This window comes from Myodes glareolus, chromosome 12 (genome assembly GCF_982192425.1).
Source record: "Myodes glareolus chromosome 12, mMyoGla1.1, whole genome shotgun sequence".
NCBI lineage: Eukaryota > Metazoa > Chordata > Mammalia > Rodentia > Cricetidae > Myodes > Myodes glareolus.
The window spans coordinates 5352263-5373560 of record NC_142037.1 but is presented as its reverse complement, the minus strand read 5'-3'; the positions used below and the strand labels follow the sequence as shown (position 1 = coordinate 5373560).

Sequence of the window (21298 nt, the reverse complement as noted above, 5' to 3'; positions counted from 1 at the left end):
CTAAATGCTGAGCCACCACTGCCCAGTTATATTTTTAATTGAAAGTATACATTATTAAATAATACTATAGAAGGTAGTTATTTTTTTTAGAAGGCAAACAAAATTTAGGGGTTTTGTTTGTTTGTTTGTTTTAGACAGAGTTTCTCTATGTTTTCCTGGCTGTCTTAGAACTTGCTCTGTAGACCAAGTTCTAGAACTTTTGAGATCTGCCTGCCTCTGCCTCCCCCTGGGATTAAAACCACTGACCACCTTTTGTTAAGGGTACCGTGGCAACCATGTGGTCACGTTGTGCACTGTCACACCATCTAGAAATTTTTACATCTTGCAGAACTGAAAATCCGTACTCAGGAAACAGTTACCCCTGCTTTCTGCCGTCAGCAGTTGCCACACAGCTTTCTGTCCAGTGTTGATGGCATTGGAGTCGCCGTGTGCTTGGAATCGTACAACATATTTGAGACTAGCTTCTTTACTTACCTCGGCTTGAAACTCATCATGACTGCATAATTTTAAGACCGAATAACAACCCATGGTGACTGATGTTCATCTGTTTATACGTACTTGGTTTGCTTCTGTCTTTCGTGTTTGTAAATGACGCTACTGTGAGCATGGTGTGCACTAAATCCCTTCAAGTCCCTACTACTTCATTTGGGATTTTAGCAAGAGATGGAGTTGCTGTAATTCTGTAGATCCTTTTTTTAAATCACTGTACTGTTTTCCATAGCAACCACTGCATGTTACATTCCCACCAGGAATGTACAAGTGTTACCACATTTTTGTAAAGCTATCCTATTATCAGATACTGTATATTTAAATGACAGTACTTGGGAATAACAGATGAACCTGGTGTCTTGTCATCCAGGGTTTTCTAAAGCAGCAAATGGGATCTTCCCTGATAGTGTAAGCAAAGGTGACCTCATCCCTAGTGTGAATGATAATTCTGGAACATTGCTCATTTGGTGTTTATCCTTTCCCGTTCTGATTATTGTGGTATTATTACACAAATAAATGCCCTGGTCTACAGAGTAAGTTCCAGGACAGCCAGGGTGTTACACAAAGAAACCCTGTCTCAAAAAAGCAAAATGAAACCCAACAACAAAAATGCATTTTCTTTGAACAGATTTTTTTTCTGACCTACCATTTCTTACAGATTGACCTTGTTCAGATAAAGCAGATGTTCACCCAGATGTATCAGAAGACACTAAGTACCATGATTGCCAGCGACACAAGCGGGGACTACAGGAAGCTGCTGCTGGCCATCGTTGGTCAGTGACAAGGGTTTTGTTTCCTTAATGAAGGGAGCTATTCTGAGCTTATCCTTGCAAGCAATGAGACCTGCGTGCAGAAATGTCAGCACCACTTAGCCGGAGTAGCTTTTTACTAAAAATTGTGTCAGGGTAATGTGCTTGGTTTGCACACATTGTTACTGCCTTAATTCCAATGTTCTTTTTTTCTTTGTATATCCAATCAGTGTAAAAGCCATATCAATGACGTAGTAATTTTGTGCCATTTGTAAAGCTTTTTTCTCACTGCTTTTGTTTTAATCAGGATTTAAAATTGAATAAAAATCACAACAATCTAATTCTGTGTAATGTTAAAGTGTTCATTACCTGTAGTTCAAAAACTGAGAGAATGAGAATGGTGTTTTTTAAAACTGATGCTGGTCTGGTTTGATTTCAGAGTGCAGTTTTCAGCTCAGGAACATTAGGACTTAGAAGCCAAAGTCAGTCCCATCTGATGGCTGAGGCTCCCTGGTTCAGGTGGAGTCTCAGCTTCAGCTGGCGGTACTGAAGAGCTCTAGAGCCGCCCGATGTCCGCTCAGATAAGACAGTTTGTCGGGAAATCTCTTAACTCTGGGGATTTCACTGGTGTTCTTGAGAGTCCTTTTCTATTCCAAGGCCAGCTGTTAGGAGTGACTCCCACTGCATGGGAGGGGTGCCTGGAACACCACACAGTTCTGACGGTGGTGACCCGTGCAAGGCTGGCTTCTAAGCGTTATCTCAGTAGCCAGAGTGTTCCCGAGGCTCTCGGGAGCTGAGCTGAAGCACAGGAAAGCTCCCTGCCTGCCCTCCACAGCATAGTCCCTTCAGCCCTAATAGAATCATTTCTGTGTTCCTGCCTGATCGCAGTGGATGAGGTCACAGGGAAATTCACCTCAATTATGGAAGCCTCTGTTTTCCTTTCCAGCTTTTAAAGAAAGATTTTATATGTATGTGTGTTGCCTGTGTACATGTACATACAACCACTTGCGTACATTGCCGGCAGAGGCCAGAAGAGGTGTTGGAAATCCTGAAACAGGTTACAGATGCTTGTGACTTGTCCTGTGAGTGCTGACTCCTAAAACGTCCTCTGCATGACCAAGATCTTTGAGATTTTTATTTTACGAGTTTATTAGACTGGAAAAGTGGAAAGCTATGGTCTGATCTTTAAGATAAATAAGTTTGCAAGTTTATTTAAGATAAGCAATAAGTTTGGTCCAGTGACTTTACAGAAACAGTAAAATGGTATAATACTTTTTTAAACCACAGTTCTTTTGACCTAGAGTGGTAATTATAATTTGAATCTTTTTTTTTAAAAAATTACTTATTCTTTATGTGTATAATTTATTCTGTATACCCTTCAAGCCTGGGGCCTGAGGAGTCCAGAAGAGGGCAGCAGATACCCTGAAAATGGAGGTACAGATGGCTGTGAGCTGCCATGTGGGTACTGGAATTGAAGCCAGGTCCTCTGGAAGAGCAAGCAGTGCACTTGACCACTGAGCCATCTCTCCAGCCCCAAGTTTGTTTGCTTGTTTTTCCTCAGTTGTGTATTTTATTTTTAAAGACAGTCTTGTTTCATAGTAGTGACTGACTTTGAATTTGGAATCTTCCTTTCTTAACCATTTTAAGTTCTGGGATTATAGGCATATACTACCACATCTAGCCCCTAAGCTTAACTGATATGTAATTGACAAAATTTAAATTTGCTTAATTTAAGCCTCACAGTATGATCTTTGATAGAACTAATCTTGTGTAGTGTCTTCCATAATCAAGTTCAAACTGTCACACACACACACACACACACATACACACACACACACACACACACACACACACACACATATATATATATATATATATAGAGAGAGAGAGAGAGAGAGAGAGAGAGAGGAAACTTAGGGTATACCTTAGTACCATTTAAGTTTCAAGTGTGAGATGATACATTACATAAATTATAGTTACCACATCTCTAGGACTTAAAGTTGATAGCTTATACCCTTGAACATCTCCCATTTTCATGGCCTTTGCCCCTAGTAGCCATCATTCTGTTAATATGAGTTCAACTATTTTATATTCCACATACTTGTAATATAAATGACTGACTTATTTATCATTTTTGTTTTTGTGCTTGTTTGTTTTGAGACAAGGTATTATAGTGAGTCTTGGATGGCCTGGAACTCGCTGTGTAGACTAGGCTGTCCTTGCAGCCTCTGCCTCCCTAGTGCTGGGTTTGAAGGTGTGCACCACCATGCTCAGCTCATCTGCATTGTTGTAAATGGTAGGATTTCCTTTCCTTTTTCAAAGTCTGACTATTTTATCATGTGTTTACATATCACAATTGTGTGTGTGTGCACGTATACATTCATGTAAGCATCTGTACATAGCACAGAAGTCAGAAGACATCCTTGTTTTAACTGTGTGCAAGCTTCTAGCTGACTCAATTTCAAGAGAGTCTTCCATCTTCATTTCTCATCTTTCCATAGGAGCACTGGGATTATGAACTCTTGTGACTCGGACTCAGATCCTCACATTTAGACACAAACACCTGTGCCATTCATGTCCCTGATAGACCGTCTAGATGAGCAAATCGCTTCACCAGGCTAGACTTGGTAGACTTGAGTGTTCTTTACCACCTTGGATTTTTTTGGCAACCTTGTTCAAAATCTGTTGGTCTTAATGGTTAAGTGCATATTTCTTAACTCTCAGTTCATTTCCTTTGCTCTGTACTGTCTATCCTTAAGCCTCGATTAATACCTTTTAGACCAGCACTTTTATTATTATGAAATAGTAAGTGTGAGTCCTCTTGTTAATTTCTGACAAAGTCAGCAGTGGTTTTTTAAAAAAGGTTTATCCTCGGGGCTGGCGAGATGGCTCAGCAGTTAAGAGCACTGACTGCTCTTCCAGAGGTCTTGAGTTCGATTCCCAGCAACCACACGGTGGCTTACAGCCATCTGTAATGACATCTGGTGCCCCCTTCTGGTGTGCAAGTATACATGGAAGGAATGTTGGAATGTTGTATACCTAATAAATAAATCTACAAAAAAGGTTTATCTTACGTTTCAAATTGTGTATATGTGTGTGTGTGTGTGTGTGTGTACATGGGTGTAGGTGCCTTGGAGCTGGAGTCATAGACTTGGGACTGCTTGTCAGTTGTGATTTTGATAGCAACTGCTTAGACCCTGTCCATTTCCTTCCAGTTATACTGACAGGCATGGTCAGTGCAGAGACCACGCTTGGTGGTATAGTGTATACTTGGAATGCACAAGAAGCGTCTGGCTATGAAGCCCTAGCTAATGTGGAACTTGCTATGCATGCCCAACTGAGAAAATTTTTTCAAGACAGGGATTCTCTGTGTACCTTTGGAGCCTGTCCTGGAACTAGCTCTCGTAAACCAGGCTGGCCTTGAATTCACAGAGATCCTCCTGCCTCTGCCTCCCAAGTGCTGGGATTAAAAGTGTGCACCACCACTGCCCGGTCTCAGCTGAGAATTTTAAAAGATTTATTTTTCACTTTTACCTTTGCCTGAGCATAGACGCACACAGAGGCCGGAAGAGGTCCCTGGATCACTTGATGCTGCAGCCACAGGCAGCTGTGCTGCCCATGCGGGTGCTGGGAATCAAACTTGGGTCTTCTAGTACAGCAGAAAGGACGCCTTTGTTGTTGTTGTTGTTGTTGTTGTTGTTTTTCGAGACAGAGTTTGACTGTGTAGCTCTGGTTGTCCTGGAACTTTCTCAGTAGACCAGGCTGACCTTGAACTCTCAGAGAGTCCCCTATCTCTGCCTTAGTGCTGGAATTAAAAAGGTGTGTGCCACCTGCTCCCTGCCACAGGCAGGGCTAACTGCTGAATCATCTCTCTAGATCCAAGAGTAAGCATTTAAGATACAGACATTTTGAGAAAAGACCCAAGTTATTAACTTACTTTTGAAGGAAAGACTTTAATATTGTCCAGGCTACCCTCAAACGCCCGCTCAAGCGAACCTTCCTTCTGCATCAGCCTCCCAAATAGCTGGAACTAGAGGTGAGAGCCTGGGCATCCTTTAAAATGATGTGTGCTCACACATATATTTTGTAAAGACTTTTTTCTTTTCTTTTTGGTTTTTGTGTTTGTTTGGTTGTTATTTTGGTCTGGTCTCACTGGACTTTTTTCTTTAACAAAGTTGCTTTTAGTTTTATTGTTCGTGTGTGTGTGTGTGTGTGTGTGTCTGTTGGTATATTGAAATCGAGAGTCGAGAAAACAAAAAAAAAACAAAATCGAAGGGTGGAAAGCTGCACGTTCACCCAAACTAGCAAAAAAAAAAAAAAAAAAAAAAAAAAAGTACTCAATAGGCGTGGTTTTCAAAGCACCTCTGCGATGGGAAAAACAAGTTCTCGCGAGAGTTAGCCGGTTGCTGGTTGCTATAGTTACAGAAAACATAATCAGCTTCTGCCTCAGGTAAGACAGCACCTCCCTTTCAGAGGCTTTGGGTTACTCCTTCTCCCCAGATCTTTTCTTCCAGACTTGCCCACTCTTTCCCTTTGGCCAAGGCCGGTTTGAAACTCCCGTGCTACCAAGGACTCTCCCTCCCAGCCCAGCTGCGTCCACCATCCCGCCTCACCCAGAATTCAGGCACAGCTTGCCGAAATGCTTGTTGAGGGCAAGAGCCAAACTGAAGCTTTTGTCCAAGGTCACACTTACTCGGTAGGAGGTGTTCCTACTTCTGGGATTGTGAAGCCAGTTCAGTGAAGTGCTTGAGACTCTGTTGTATGCCTAGCACCGCGAGGAAAGCCAACAAAACCCCCATCCTCAAAACAAAACAAATGTCCCGGGAATAAGGAGTGGCTGAATCTTCGTGGATAGGAAATGTTTAAAGGGAATGAGTAGCTTTGGTATCTGCCTTAGAAAGGACAGAAGAAAAACAATTAGGAAAGCAAAGAATGCGAAGTGATAACACGTCCACACTGGGGAGGGGCGGGCCCAGCCTAAGCCAGGTCATCATGGGCGGAAGATGTTGACAGCAGAGCTGACGCTGGAGCGTCGGAAGTAGTAATACAGCTGAAGAATATTTGTATCCCTATGCTTTGATCTCGATTTATTCTCACATTATGATCCAAACATACTGAAGTATCTGATTTGCTTTTTGAAATTTTTGAACCTTTTGCAGTCTTTTCTTTCTGTCGGGAACAGCCTTCATATTAAGCTATTCTTTTAGCTCCAGGTCACCTCTCATGAGGAGATTTTCTTGATATGCCCATACACACATGCGTTCTCAGATCCGGTTAGGTCCCAGCTTCATACATCCCTGCTCAGTGATGGCCTGGTAAGATAACAAACTTGTCTGAAACTGTTTGCTTCTCTCCTGCATGACGTATAGAAAGGCTTTAGTGTGTACCAAGTCATAATGGAAAGTTTGTTTGCTCAACCCTCTGCTAGGGTACCAGTCACCAAACTGATCCCTCTTGGTCTATTATGTGTCTCTCTTCCTCAGTAGACCTTAAATTCCCAAGGAAAGGGGGCTTATATAGTCTCCTATCCTCAGCAGTTACCCCTGTACCCAACTTAATAAAGTTTGCTTGATTAATGATTTTGACAGAAATAGAATCGATTGGAAAAAAAAAAATCAAAGAGACTCAAAGTCACGTGCTAGTCTAGCACAGGGGGCACAAATGAACTCATTCATCTGGTACTAATTTACCAGAAGGGACTGACATAAGAAGGCATTCCTTTTGTGTGGTATGGTTGGTAAGGAAATTGTCAGTGCCACTGAGGCCCTGGAAGCGCCTGAAAGCATTTGGGAGTAGCAGAGAAGTGGGGCTCTTAGGCAGCTCCCAGACTGAGGAAGTCTGGAGGCTGCAAATTCTGCCCTCTTTTTAGATCACCCAGTCCAGACAGACTTGGAGCACTATGTCCTCACAGCTGACTTGTCCTTTTGCCTTTAAAGTTATTTAAATTTAAATCTATTTTCAGTGTAAAATATATAAAATTTCAATATGAAACAATGGATTTCCTTATGACAGATCCATCTGTCATTGTACTTAGGTTCCCTCCACTGTCCCTGTAGGCCTCGACTCATCCCTTCCACTCTCACCCCGAAATAATTCCATGTCTGCTTTTTCTTTCTTTCTTTCTCTTTCTTTCTTTTTTCTTTCTTTTTCTTACTTCCTTCCTTTCTTTTGTCAATAAAACTTTTAATGATTGTAAAAACCATTAACATGGTCTTGGTAAATTGATCAGGAGAGCTATTTATGTATTTTGCTTTAATACAATACACTGGGCAGAATAATATTCTATTTTTTTCTTTTTCTCATTTTTATTAGATTTTTAAAAAAGAAATACCGATCCAAATTTCCACTCCCTCCCCTCCTCCCATTCCCTCCACATACCCTTCCACCCTACCCCCAATCCTAAGAGAAGATAAGGCACTTTGTTTTGTGGAAGGTCCAAGGCCCTTTCTACTATATCTAGACTGAGCAAGGTATACATCCAAAGAGAAGAGGATCCCAAAAATACCAGTACACGCAGTAAGGATAAATCCCGGTGCCACTGCTAGTGGCTCCTCGGTCTGCCCCAACCATACAACTGTCAACCACATTCAGAGGGGCTAGTTTGATGCTATGCTTGTTCCTTCCTAGTCCAGCTGGAGTTGGTGAGCTCCCATTAGCTCAGGTAAACTGTTTCAGTGGATGAACCCTTCATGGTCTTGACCTCTTTGCTCCATAGTCTCATTCCTTCTACTCTTCAAATGGACCTTGGGAGCTCAGTCCAGTGCTCTGATGCGGGTCTCTGCCTCTGTTTCCAACTGTTATTGGATAAAGGTTCTATGGTGATATTTAAGATATCCATCAGTCTGACTACAGGGCAAGGCCAGTTCAGGCCCCCTCTCCTCTATTGCTTAGGGTCTTAGCTGGGGTCATCCTTGTGGATTGCTGGGAATTTTTCTAGAGCCAGGTTTCTTGCTAACCCCATAATGGCTCCCTCAATCAAGATATCTCTTTCCCTGTTCTCATATCTGTCCTTCCTCCATTCGACTATCCCGTTCCCTCAAGGAGGGATCTGTCCTTATCCCTCCCCTCTTTCCCTCCTGTTCCCCTTCTCCCCTTCCTTCTACTCCTCGCCCCCATGCTCCCAGTTTTGTCAGGCGATCTTGTGTGTTTCCAATTTCCAGGTGAGTCTATATATGTCTATCTTTGGGTTCACCTTATTACTTAGCTTCTCTAGGATCATGAACTATATAGGCTCGAGGTCCTTCTTTTTATAGCTAGTATCTACTTATGAGTGAGTACATACCATATTCATTTTCTTGGGTCTGTGTTAACTCACTCAGGACAGTGTTTTCTAATTCCAACAATTTGCATGCACAATTCAAGATGTTGTTGTTTTTTACTGCTGAATAGTACTCTGAAGTGTAAATGTGCCACACTTTCTTTACCCATTCTTCAGCTGAAGGACATCTAGGTTGTTTCCAGGTTCTGGCTATTACAAATAATGCTGATATGAACAGAGTTGAGCAAATGCTTCTGTATTATGATTGAGCATATTTTGGGTATATTCCCAAGAGTGGTATTGCTGGATCATGAGGTAGGTTGATTCCCATTTTTTGAGAAATTGCCATACGAATTTCCAAAGTATTTGTACAAGTTTGCATTCCCACCAGCAATAGATGAGTGTTCCCCTTACTCCACAACCTCTCCAGCATCAGCTATCATTAGTGTTTTTGATCTTAGCCATCTGACAGGTATAAGATGGTACCTCAGAGTTGTTTTGATTTGCATTTCCTTGATAGCTAAGGAAGTTGAACATTTCCTTAAGTATCTTTTGGCCATTTAAAATTCTTCTGTTTAGAATTCTCTGTTTAGTTCAGTACCCCATTTTTTAATTGGGTTATTTAGAATTTTAATGTCTAATTTATTGAGTTTTTTTATTTATTTTGGAGATCAGTCCTTTTTCTGATGTGGGATTGGTGAAGATCTTTTCCCTTTCAGTAGGCTGCCTTTTTGTCTTATTGACTGTGTCCTTTCCTTTACAGAAGCTTCTCAGTTTCAGGAGGTCCCATTTATTGTTGCTCTCAGTGTCTGTGCTACTGGGGTTATATTTAGGAAGTGGTCTCCTGTGCCCATGCATTGAAGACTACTTCCCACTTTCTCTTCTATCAGGTTCAGTGTGGTCGAGTTTATATTGAGTTTTTTAACCCATTTGGACTTGAGTTTTGTGCATGGTGATAGATATGGATCTATTTTCATTCTTCTACAGGTTGACATCCAGTTATGCCAGCACCATTTGTTAAATATGCTTTCTTTTTTTCCATTGTATAATTTTAGCTTCTTTGTCAAAAATAAGGTGTCCATAGGTGTGTGGATTAATATCCGGGTCTTCAACTGGATTCCATTGATCAACATCTCTGTTTTTATGCCAATACCAAGCTATTTTCATTACTGTAGCTCTGTAATAAAGTTTGATGTCAGGGATGGTGATGCCTCTGGAAGTTCCTTTATTATACAGGATTGTTTTGGCTACCCTGTTTTTTTTCCATATGAAGTTGATTATTGTTCTTTCAAGATCTGTAAAGAATTGTGTTGGGATTTTGATGGTGATTACATTGAATCTATAGATTGCTTTTGGTAGGATTGCCATTTTTACTATGTTGATCCTTCCTATCCAAGAGCATGGGAGATCTTTAAATTTTCTGGTGTCTTCTTCAATTTCTCTCTTCAGAGACTTAAAGTTCTTGTCATATAGGTCTTTCACTTCCTTGGTTAGTGTTACTCCAAGATATTTTATGTTATTTGTGGCTATTGTGAAAGGTGATGTTTTTCTGATTTTCCTCTCAGCTTCTTTATCATTTGTATATAGAAGGGCTACTGATCTTTTTTTAGTTGATCTTGTATCCTGCCACATCACTGAAGGTATTTATCAGCTGTAGGAGTTCGCTGGTAGAGTTTTTGGGGTCACTTATGTACAATATCATATCATCTGCAAATAACGAAAGTTGACTTCTTCCTTTCCAATTTAAATTCCCTTGATCTCCTTTTGTTGTCTTATTGCTATTGCTAAAACTTCAAGCACTGTGTTGAAGAGACATAAAAAGAGTGGTCAGCCTTGTCTTGTTCCTGATTTTTAGTGGAATCGCTTTGAGTTTTTCTCCATTTAATTTGACTTTAGCTGTCAGCTTCCTGTATATTGATTTTATTATATTTAGATATGATTCTTATATCCCTAATTTCTCTAAGATCTTTATCATAAAGGGGTGTTGGATTTTGTCAAATGCTTTTTCAGCATCTGATGAAATAATCTTATGGTTTTTTTTCAGTTTATTTATATGAGAGATTACATTGATAGATTTTCATATGTTGAACCAGCCCTGCATCTCTGGGATGAAGGCTACTTGATCATGATGGATGATTTTTTTTATGTGTTCTTGGATTCGGTTTGCTAATATTTTATTGAGAATTTTTGCTTCGAGGTTTATGAGTGAGATTGGTCTGTAATTCTCTTTCTTGGTTGAGTCTTTGTGTGGTTTTGGTATCAGGGTGACTGTAGCCTCAAAAAAGAGTTTGTCAATGTCCCTTCTGTTTCTATCATATGGAACACTTTGAGGAGTATAGATATTAGCTCTTTTCTGAAGTTCTGGTAGAATTCTGCACTAAAACCATCTGGCCCTGGGCTTGTTTTGGTTGGGAGGTCTTTTTGCAAATATTTATTTATTTATTATGTATACAATATTCTGTCTGTATGCCTGCAGGCCAGAAGAGGGCACCAGACCTCATTTTAGATGGTTGTGAGCCACCATGTGGTTGCTGGGAATTGAACTCAGGACCTTTGAAAGAGCAGGCAATGCTCTTAACCTCTGAGCCATTTCTCCAGCCCCTGATTGGGAGGTTTTTGATGACAGCTTCTATTTCCTCGAACCTTGTAGGTCTATTTAAATTGCTCATCCAGTCTTGATTTAATTTTGATATAAGTTATCTATCTAAAAAATTGTTCATTTCTTTTACGTTTTCTAGTTTTGTGGAGTACAGGTTATTGTAGTAAGACCTAATGATTCTCTGAATTTCCTCAGTATCTATTGTTATGTCTCCCTTTTCATTTCTGATTTTGTTAATTTGTATGTTCTCTCTCTTTGATTAGTTTGAATAAGAGTTTGTCAATCTTGTTGATTTTCTCAAAGAACCAGCTCTTTGTTTCATTGATTTTTTGTATTGTTTTCTTTGTTTCAATTTTGTTGATTTCAGCCCTCACTTTGATTATTTCCTGTCTTCTACTCCTCCTGGCTAGGTCTGCTTCTTTTTTTTTTCTAGAGCTTTCAGGTGTACTGTTGTTGCAAAAAGGAGCGGTGGGCTGCGTTCTGCTGGGATCCTGGCTCCCTGGCTAGTTTATACCCAAAATAATTACACGGAAACTGTATTCATTTAAACACTGCCTGGCCCATTATCTGTAGCCTCTTATTGGCTAACTCTCACATCTTGACTAACCCATTTCTAATAATCTGTATGCCACCATGAGGCTGTGGCTTACCGGCATGAGTCTAGCCAGCATCTGTCTCAGGAAGGGGAATCATGGCGTCTGCCTCACTTACCTTCTTCCAAGCATTCTGTTCTATCTACTCCACCTATCTAAGCTGCTGTCCTATCAAAGGCCAAGGCAGTCTCTTTATTAACCAATGAAAGTAACACATAGACAGATGACCCTCCTATATCATACTGTTAAGTGAGATTTCTCCATTTTCTTTCATTTTTTTAGTGATTTATTTTTAATTTTAAGCACATTGGTGTGACAGTGTTAGATTCCTGATCCAAACTGAGTTGCAGACAGTTGTAAGCTGCCATGTGGGTGCTGGGAGTATTTGAACCCGGGTCCTCTGGAAAAGCAACCAGTGCTCTTAACTGTTGAGACATCTCTCCAGCCCATCTCCATTTTCTTTATGTGGGCACTTAGTGCTATGAACTTTCCTTTTAGCACTGCTTTCATAGTGTTCTATAGGTTTGGATATGTTGTGTCTTTATTTTTGTTGAATTCAAGGAAGACTTTAATTTATTTCTTTATTTTTTCCTTGACCCAGGGGTTATTCAGTTGATGGAGGAGGGTTATCTGTCTATTGTGTTATTTTCATTGGTCAATAAAGAGACTGCCTTGGCCCCTCGATAGGACAGAAAATTAGGTAGGCGGAGTAAACAGAACAAAATGCTGGGAAGAGGGCTATGAGCCAGACACCATGGAACCAGCCACCAGGTCAGACATGCTGAATCTTTCCCGGTAAGCCATGACCTCGTGATGCTACACAGATGATTAGAAATGGGTTAATGTCAAGATATGAGAGTTAGTCAGTAACTAACTCTCTAGAGATAATGGGCCAGGCAGTGCTTAAATGAATACAATTTGTGTGTTGTTATTTCTGGGACTAAGCTAGCTGTGTGGGAGCCGGGTGAGGCGAAAAGCAGGCCTGCCCGCAGCCCCTCACTACATTCAGTAGTTGATTGTTCAATTTCCAAGAGTTTGTAGGCTTTCTGAGAGTAATATTGTTGTTAAATTCTAATCTTAATCCCTGGTCATTTGGTAAGACACAGGGGTTTACTCCAATTTTTTTGTATCTTTGGAGGTTTGCTTTGTTAGTGAGTATGTGATCAGTTTTAGAGAAGGTGCTATGAGATGCTGAGAAGAAGGTATATTCTTTTGTGTTTAGGTGGAATGTTCTACAGATGTCTGTTAAGTCCATTTGATTCATTACATCTGTTAGTTCTCTTACTTCTCTGTTAAGTTTCTGTCTGGTTGACCTGTCCATTGGTGTGAGTGGAGTGTTGAAGTCTCCTACTATTAGTGTGTGGGGTTTGATGTGAGATTTAAGTTTTAGTAATGTTTCTTTTACATATGTGCTCTTGAATTAGGGGCTTAGATATTCAGGATTGAGACTGCATCTTGATGAATTGTCATCCTAATATCTAACAAAATTGATTTCAGTTTTTATATTGTTTGATATTAGGATAGCCACACCCGCATGTTTTGTAGGTCCATTTGATTGTAAAACCTTTTCCCAACCCTTTACTCTGAGGTCCATTGATGTTAAGTGATATTAATGAACAGTGGTTATCTTTCAGTAGTAGAGTTGGTGTATTTCCCTTCTTTGTGTTATGCTGGTTGGGGTTATCAGGTGTTTGTGTTTTTGTGGGTGTAGTTAGCTTCCTTGGGTTGGAGTTTTCCTTCTAGTACTTTCTGTAAGGCTGGGTTTGTGGATTCATATTGTTTAAATCTGTTCTAGTCATGAAATATTTTGTTTTCTCCATCGATGGTGAGTGAAAGCTTTGTTGGGTATAGTAGTCTGGGCTTGCATCCATGGTCTCTTAGTGTCTGCAGCACATCTATCCAAGACCTTCTGGCTTTCATGGTTTCCATTGAGAAGTCAGGTGTAATTCTGATAGGTTTGCCTTTATATGTTACTTGACCTTTTTCCTTTGCAGCTCTTAATATTCTTTCTTGATTCTGTATGTTTTGTGTGTTGATTATTATATGGTGAGGGGATTTTTTTTGATCCAGTTTATTTGGTGTTCTGTAAGTTTCTTGTACCTTCATTGGCACATCCTTCTTTAGGTTGGAAAGGTTTTCTACTATAATTTTGTTGAATATATTTTCTGTGTCTTTGATCTGGAGTTCATCTCCTTCTACCCCTATTATTCTTAGGTTTGGTCTTTTCTTGGTGTCCCAGATTTCTTGGATGTTTTGTGTTAAGAATTTGTCCGATTTAATGATTTCTTTGACTAATGAGTCTATTTCCTTTATAGTATCTTCAATGCCTGAGATTCTTTCTTCTATCTCTTGTATTCTGTTCGTTATACTTGTCTCTGTATTTCCTATTTGTTTACCCAAATTTTCCATATTCAGAATTCCCTTGGTTTGTATTTTCTTTATTACCTCGATTTCAGTCTTCAAGTCTTGAACTGTTTCCTTCACCTGTTTGATTGTTTTTTTTTATTTTTTGGGGGGAGGGTTCTTTGAGAGATTTATTAAATTCTTCTAATTTTTGGGGCTGGAGAGATGGCTCAGAGTTTAAGAGCATTGCCTGCTCTTCCAAAGGTCCTGAGTTCAATTCCCAGCAACCATATGGTGGCTTACAACCATCTGTAATGAGGTCTGGTGCCCTCTTCTGGCCTTCAGGCATACATGCAGACAGAATATTGTATACATAATAAATAAATATAAAAAAAATTCTTCTAATTTTTGTTTGTCTTCTCTTCCATTTCTTTTTTTTAGGATTTATGTTTTTTATTGATATTTATTGAGCTTTACATTTTTTTTCTGTTCCCCTCCCTGCCTCTCTCCTCCCACCTTCAACCCTCCCCCAAGGTCCGCATGCTCCCAATTTACTCAGAAAAATCTTGTCTTTTTCTACTTTCTACTTCCCATGTAGATTAGATCTATATAAGTCTCTCTTAGTGTCCTCATTGTTGCCTAAATTCTCTGGGACTGTGGTTTGTTGACTGGCTTTCTTTGCTTTATGTTCAAAAACCACCTTGAGTGTGTACATGTGATAATTGTCTTCCTGTGTCTGGGTTACCTCACTCAAAATAATGTTTTCTAGCTCCATCCATTTTCCTGCAAAATTCAAGCTGTTGTTATTTTTTTTCTGCTGTGTAGTAGTTTATTGTGTAAATGTACCACATTTTCCTTATCCATTCTTTAATCGAGGGGCATTTAAGTTGTTTCCAGGTTCTGGTTATAACAAACAAAGCTGCTATGAACATAGTTGAGCACATGTCCTTGTGCACGATTGAGCATCCTTTGGATATATACTGAAAAGTGATATTACTGGGTCTTGAGGAAGGTTATTTCCTAATTTTCTGAGATATTGCCACACTGACATCCAAAGGGGTTGTACCAGCTTGCATTCCCACCAGCAATGCAGAAGTGTTCCCTTTTCCCCACAACCTCTCCAGCATAAGTTGTCATCAGTGTTTTTGATCTTGGCCATTCTTACAGGTGTAAGATCGAATCTCAGAGTTGTTTTCATTTGCATTTCTCAGATGACTAAGGATGCTGAACATTTCCTTAAGTGTCTTTCAGCCATTTTAGATTCCTCTGTTGAGAGTTCTCTGTTTAGGTCTGGACTCCATTTTTTTTTATTGGATTATGTGATCTTTTGGTGCCCAATTTCTTGAGTTCTTTGTATATTTTGGAGATCAGACCTCTGTCTGATATGGGGTTAGTGAAGATCTTTTCCCATTCTGTAGGCTATCATTTTGTCTTGTTGACTATGTCCTTTGCTTTACAGAAGTTTTTCAGTCTCAGGTGGTCCCATTTATTGTTTCTCTCAGTGTCTATGATGCTGGGGTTCTCTTTAGGAAGTGGTTCCCTGTGCCAATGCGTTCAAGTGTACTTCCCACTTTCTCTTCTATAAGGTTCAGTGTAGCTGGCTTTATGTTGAGGTCTTTGATCCATTTGGACTTGAGTTTTGTGCATGGTGATAGATATGGCTCTATTTTCATTTTTCTACATGTTGATATCCAGTTATGCCAGCACCATTTGTTAAGTATGCTTTCTTTTTTCATTTGATATTTTTTGCTTCTTTATCAAAGATCATGTGTTTGAAGATGTGTGGATTAATATCTGGGTCTTCTATTTGGTTTCATTGGTCCTCCTGTCTGTTCTTATGCCAGTACCAGGCTGTTTTCAGTACTGAAGCTCTGTAGTAGAGTTTGAAGTTAGGGATTGTGATGCCTCCAAAGTTCTTTTATTGTACAGGATTGTTTTGGCTATCCTGGATTTTTTTGCTTTTCCAAATGATGTTAAATACTGTTCTTTTGAGATCTTTGAAGAATTTTGCTGGAATTTTGATGGGCATTGTGTTGAATCTGTAAACTGTTTTTGGTAAGATTGCCATTTTTACTATGTTAATTCTGCCTACTTAATAGCATGGGATATCTTTCCATTTTCTGGTGTCTTCTTCAATTTCTTTCTTCAAATATTTAAAGTTTTTGTCATACATGTCTTCCACTTGTTTGGTTAGAGTTACTCTGAGATATTTTATGTTATTTGTGGCTATTGTGAAGGGTATTGATTCTCCGATTTCTTCCCCAGTTCTTTTATCATCTGTGTACAGGAAGGCTACTGATTGTTTCTTTAGTTAATCTTGTATCCTATTACAATGCTGAAAGTGTTTTTGAGTTGTAGAATTTCCTTGGTAGAATTTTTGGGATCACTTATATAAACTATTATATCATCAGCAAACAGTGAGAGTTTGACTTCTTCTTTTCCAATTTGTATACCTTGATCTCTCTTTGGTGCCATATTGCTCTATCTAGGACCTCAAGAACTATATTGAATAGATATGGAGAAAGTGGACAACCTTGTCTTGTTCCTGATTTCAGTGGAATCGTTGGGAGTTTCTCTCCATTTAGTTTGATGTTGACTGTTGACTTACTGTATATTGCCTTAATTATGTTTAGGTATGTTCCTTGTATCCCTGTTGTCTCCAAGACCTTTATCATGAAGGGATGTTGTATTTTCTCAAATGCTTTTTCAGCATCTAATGAGATGATCATGTGGTTTTTACTTTTCAGCTTGTTTATATGGTGGATTACGCTGACAGATTTTTGTATGTTGAACCATTCCTACATCTGTGGGATGAAGCTGACTTGATCATGGTGGATGATGGTTCTGATGTGTTCTTGGATTTGATTTGCTAGTATTTTATTTAGTATTTTTGCATCAATGTTCATGAGTGATATTGGTCTATAATTCTCTTTCTTAGTAATGTCTTTCTGTGGTTTGGGTATCAGGGTAATTATAGCCTCTTAAAAAGAGTTTTGCATTGTTCCTTCTGTTTCTATTGTGTGGAATAATTTGAGGAGTATTGGTATTAGTTCTCCTTTGAAAGTCTTGTAGAATTCTGAGCTGAAACCATCTGATCCTGGCTTTTTTTGGTTGGGAAACTTTTGATGACTGTTTCTTTTTCTTCAGCAGTTATAGGTCTGTTTAATTTGCTTATCTGATCTTGATTTAATTTTAGTAAGTAATATTTATCCAGAAAGTTGTCCATTTCCTTTAAATTTTCCAATTTTGTGGAGTACAAGTTTTCAAAATATAACTTGATTATCCTCTGTATTTCCTCTGTGTCTGTTTTATGTCCCCCTTTTCATTTCTGATTTTGTTAATCTGGATATTCTCTCTCTGCCTTTTGGTTAGTTTGGATAAAGGTTTGTCTATTTTGTTGATTTTCTAGAAGAACCAGCTCTTTGTCTCATTGATTCTTTGTATTGTTTTCTGTGTTTCTATTTTGCTGGGATTTTGATGGCACTCTTCCATTTGTTAAGGGAGTTTTTCACTTCCTCTTTAAAGGTCTCCAACATTCTCATAAAGTTACATTTAAAGTCATTTTCTTCTACTTCTTTTGGGTTAGGATGATCAAATTTTCCTCTTGTGTAACCACTGAGTTCTGGTGTTACCATGATGCTTTTTAGGGTGTTGGAGGAATTCTTGCATTGGCACCTGCCCATTTCTTCCTTCAAATGAGGCCGGCAGTGTCTTTGCCTCCTGGTCCAATCTTTGCTGTGGCTGTCTGAGTGTGTGGGAGGTTTTCTTGGTCTGCTCTGTACTGTCAATGTCTGTGTCAGAAAACCTCTGAGGTCTTCATAAGTCTGCTCTCTTGGTCTTCTCTCCTGGTTTGCTCTCTTGGTGCTCTCTCTTAATCCCCTCAGTGTTGTAGCAAGCTCTTGGTTCCCTCAGTATCACAGCAAGCTTTCAGCTCTTAGGTGGGGTGTAGTTAGTAGCTTGGGGGTCCAGTGGATAGGTTTTGGTTTGGGGGGAGCTTCCTGCTGGCTGACTAGAAAAGCTGAGGGAGTTGGGCAAGGGCACCTGGGTTCTGTCCCACTGGGGAGGTCCTAGAGAGTGGGGCATCTGGCCGTGTGGCTGTTGACTCACCTCTTAAATCCCCACAGTATTGGAGCAAGCTGTGTTTCAGAGTTCCACCGAGATTGCAGTAAATAGGCGGAATTGGGTGCGGGGTGTAGCTAATAGTTTGGATGGTGGCTGGATGTGGGCAAGTCTAGCCATGTGGCTGTTCACTCACCTCATAAGTCCCCTCGGTATTGGAGCAAGCTGTGTTTCAGAGTTCCACCGAGACTGCAGGCAAATAGGTGGGTTTTCACACGTCTGCTTTCATGTCATATGTTTGGTTAAACCTAGGTTCTGCATATGAGAGGGAATACATGTTTGTCTTTTTGCCTTGCATTATCCTTTTTTGTTGTTGCTGTTTTTGTTCTTGGTTTTTTGAGACAGGATTTCTCTGTGTAACAGTTCTGGCTGGAACTCACTTTGTACACTAGGCTGGCCTCGAACTCACAGAGATCTGCCTGCCTCTGCGTCCCAAGTGCTAGGATTAAAGGAATGTGCCACCACCACCCAGTTCAGTTAGCTTTCTTAACTCATACAATCTAAGATTCCCTAACCCAGGAAATGGTGCCACCCACAGTAAGTCAGTCCTTTTACCTCAACATGACCAAGACAATCCCCTACAGGATTACAGTCGCAGGAGAGTGTAGATTTGTCAAATTGACAGTACTAATTATCACAGCTAATCTAGGCTATGTGGGATCCTGTCTCAAACAGATACATTTATTTGTTTGTTTGTTTGTTTTTTTAAGTGAGACAATGTTTGGCTATGCAGCTCTGGGTGACTGGTTTTAAATTCTATAAACCAGGTTTACTAGAACTCAAAATCTTTTAGCCTCAGCTTCCTAAGTGCTGTGGTTACAGAGTATGTGGAGATGGAAATTTTCTCTGTCCCTCCGATCCCACTGAACCAGTCTCTTTCTGCCCACTGGGTCCCTGCGGCCACGTATGATACTAAGCTCTAAGACTTAATATCAGTTACAATTGTTTGGCCAATGCCTTAGGCTTCTTACTGACTAGCTCTCTCTTATAAATTAACCTATGTCTATGTGTCACCATATGGTTGGGGCTTACCAGTGATGCCATGGCATCTCACTTCCCTGGGGGGCTACATGGCATCTGCCCGACTTCACCTTCTCTTTCTTCCTAACTTTGTTTCAATTTCCCACCTAAGTATATTTTGCCTGGCCATTGACTGAAACAGCTTTATTCATCAACCAATAAGAAAAATACATAATCACAGCGTACAGAAGGACATCCTACATCAGGTGTGTGCCATCACACCCAAACAATTTACTTTTTTTAAGGATTCATTTATTTTATGTATATGGTGCTCTATCTGCATATACACCTGCATGCTAGAAGAGGTCATCAGATCCCATTATAGACAGTTGGGAGCCACCATGTGGTTGTTGGGAATTATTCTTGGGACCCCTGGAAGAGCTGCCAACATTCTTAACTGTTGAGCCATATCTCCAGCCCTGAACAGTTTACTTTTGAAATTGTTTATAAAATTATTTGAAAATAGAGGCATATGCCTTTGTTGCTTTCAAGAGTCTATAAAACAGATGTTCCACCTGAAGGGAACTTCTCAAACTGTGGAGGAAATGTGGGGAGAACACTGTCTTGTGATCATTTGTGTGTCATAGGGACTTTTAGTGTCAGTTAGTGGAGCTAGGCTGTGACAATCCTCAAAGAGTTTCCCCTCCAGCAGCAGAGATTGCAAAGCAGGGATAAACAATGCTAGCCCATAATGTGCCTGCAGCTCCAGCGGTCCTGGTTGTGATGTGGTGGACAAGAAAACAGATTTCTTTGTTATCTCTACAGAGGCCAAAGCAGGCCAAGTGCTGACATGGAACAGGCGTCATCAACAGGCAGAACGGTGCACATTACTGTGACCAACGGCTATGATTTGGTAAATTGATTCTTGGGAACCCACAAAGTCCCTATGTAGGAGCGTGGGGGAAGAGTGATGCTGTACCTCATTTTACTCCCTCTAAGCACAGTGATCTTCTCCCAGTTATGTCATGTTCTTAGCTTATACTCAGCAAGTTGTAATGGTAAATGTCTAAACTACCTGGCCTTTTGAATGCTAAACTTAGCAGGTAGAAACAAACCTGTCTTAGTCAGGGTTTCTATTGCTCTAAAGAGATAGTATGACCATAAAGGAAAATATTTAATTGTGGTAGCTTACAGTAAAGAGGTTAAGTCCATTGTCATCATGGCAAGAAGCTTGGTGGCATTCAGTCAGACTTAGCACTGGAGAAGGAGCTGAGAGTTCTACATCCAGTTTCTAAGGTAGCAGGAAGAGAGAGACATTGGGCCTGGCTTGAGCATCTGAAACCCCGAAGCTTGCCCCCAGTGACACACTTCCTCCAACAAGGCCTCTCCTAACAGTGCCACTGCCTGTGAGCCTGTGGGGCTCTTTTCATTCATACCACCACAAAGTCATTCCTGTCTTGCTAAGTAATTTCCCCACCCTACTCTGTTTCTTTTGAGGCAGAGTTTCACTATCCCAGGCTAGCCTCAAATTCAGAGCAATCCTCCAGTCTCAATCTCCTAGACTCTGAAATTACAGCACAAGTCACCACATCTGGCTTATAAATTTTACCCTATTCTTCTGAAAAGGTTTTAAATTTTGTGAATTCTTTCAGTGATTAATTTCATTTTAGGATTTCAAATAAGAGAACTGCAATAACTACTAAAAATTTGGTAAATACTGAAATGGGAAAATATTCACTGCCCTGAAGTTTACAGAAGGATTCTTTAAAAGGACATAGTTAATGAGCTGTTTGTTTAATAATGTGTATGTCAAAATGTACACATGCATACATATTCACAATGAGACATAAAATTATATTCTGAAATGTTAATAGTGCTTGCACATTAGAATAAGGCTACAGGAAATTTATTTCTCTGTGTATTTTTCTCAAATTTTAAAGATATATAGCAATATATTTTTAGGATCAGATAATACAAAAAGTGATACCTTTTTAAACTTTAATGAAAATTACTCTTAAGTAGAATGTTGCATTTAGCTAGAACTGCATTTGTTTAATGATTTTCTACTTGTCCCATTTGTATTTGTGGTGTAGCTTGTTAGAGAAAAAAACAAAATGATGATTAGTTCAGGATAAGATAGGCTACCAGATACGCAGAAAAGTCATGTATTTGAAATTGTAATGTGACG

At 39.8% G+C, this 21298-nt stretch overlaps 2 protein-coding genes across 8 annotated transcripts in view; both read left to right on the top strand.

Annotated features, from left to right (window-relative positions):
• The window catches only part of Anxa7 (annexin A7), a 31627-nt gene extending 30048 nt beyond the window's left edge, over nucleotides 1-1579 (top strand). For 2 of the 3 annotated variants that reach the window (XM_048426455.3, XM_048426456.3), the window contains one exon: nucleotides 1148-1579. In XM_048426455.3, the coding sequence (XP_048282412.1) occupies nucleotides 1148-1270 (123 nt within the window). In that variant the 3' untranslated portion in view covers nucleotides 1271-1579. Of the gene's footprint in view, nucleotides 1-328; nucleotides 1112-1147 lie in introns of those variants that run through there. The other variant, XM_085698340.2, reaches the window with a different exon arrangement.
• Nucleotides 1580-5646: 4067 nt separating this feature from the next.
• The window catches only part of Cfap70 (cilia and flagella associated protein 70), a 71850-nt gene continuing 56198 nt past the window's right edge, over nucleotides 5647-21298 (top strand). For all 5 annotated transcript variants that reach the window (XM_048426403.3, XM_085698325.2, XM_085698324.2 and 2 more), the window contains exons 1-2: nucleotides 5647-5688; nucleotides 19936-20023. In XM_048426403.3, the coding sequence (XP_048282360.3) occupies nucleotides 19961-20023 (63 nt within the window). In that variant the 5' untranslated portion in view covers nucleotides 5647-5688; nucleotides 19936-19960. The remainder of the gene's footprint in view (nucleotides 5689-19935; nucleotides 20024-21298) is intronic.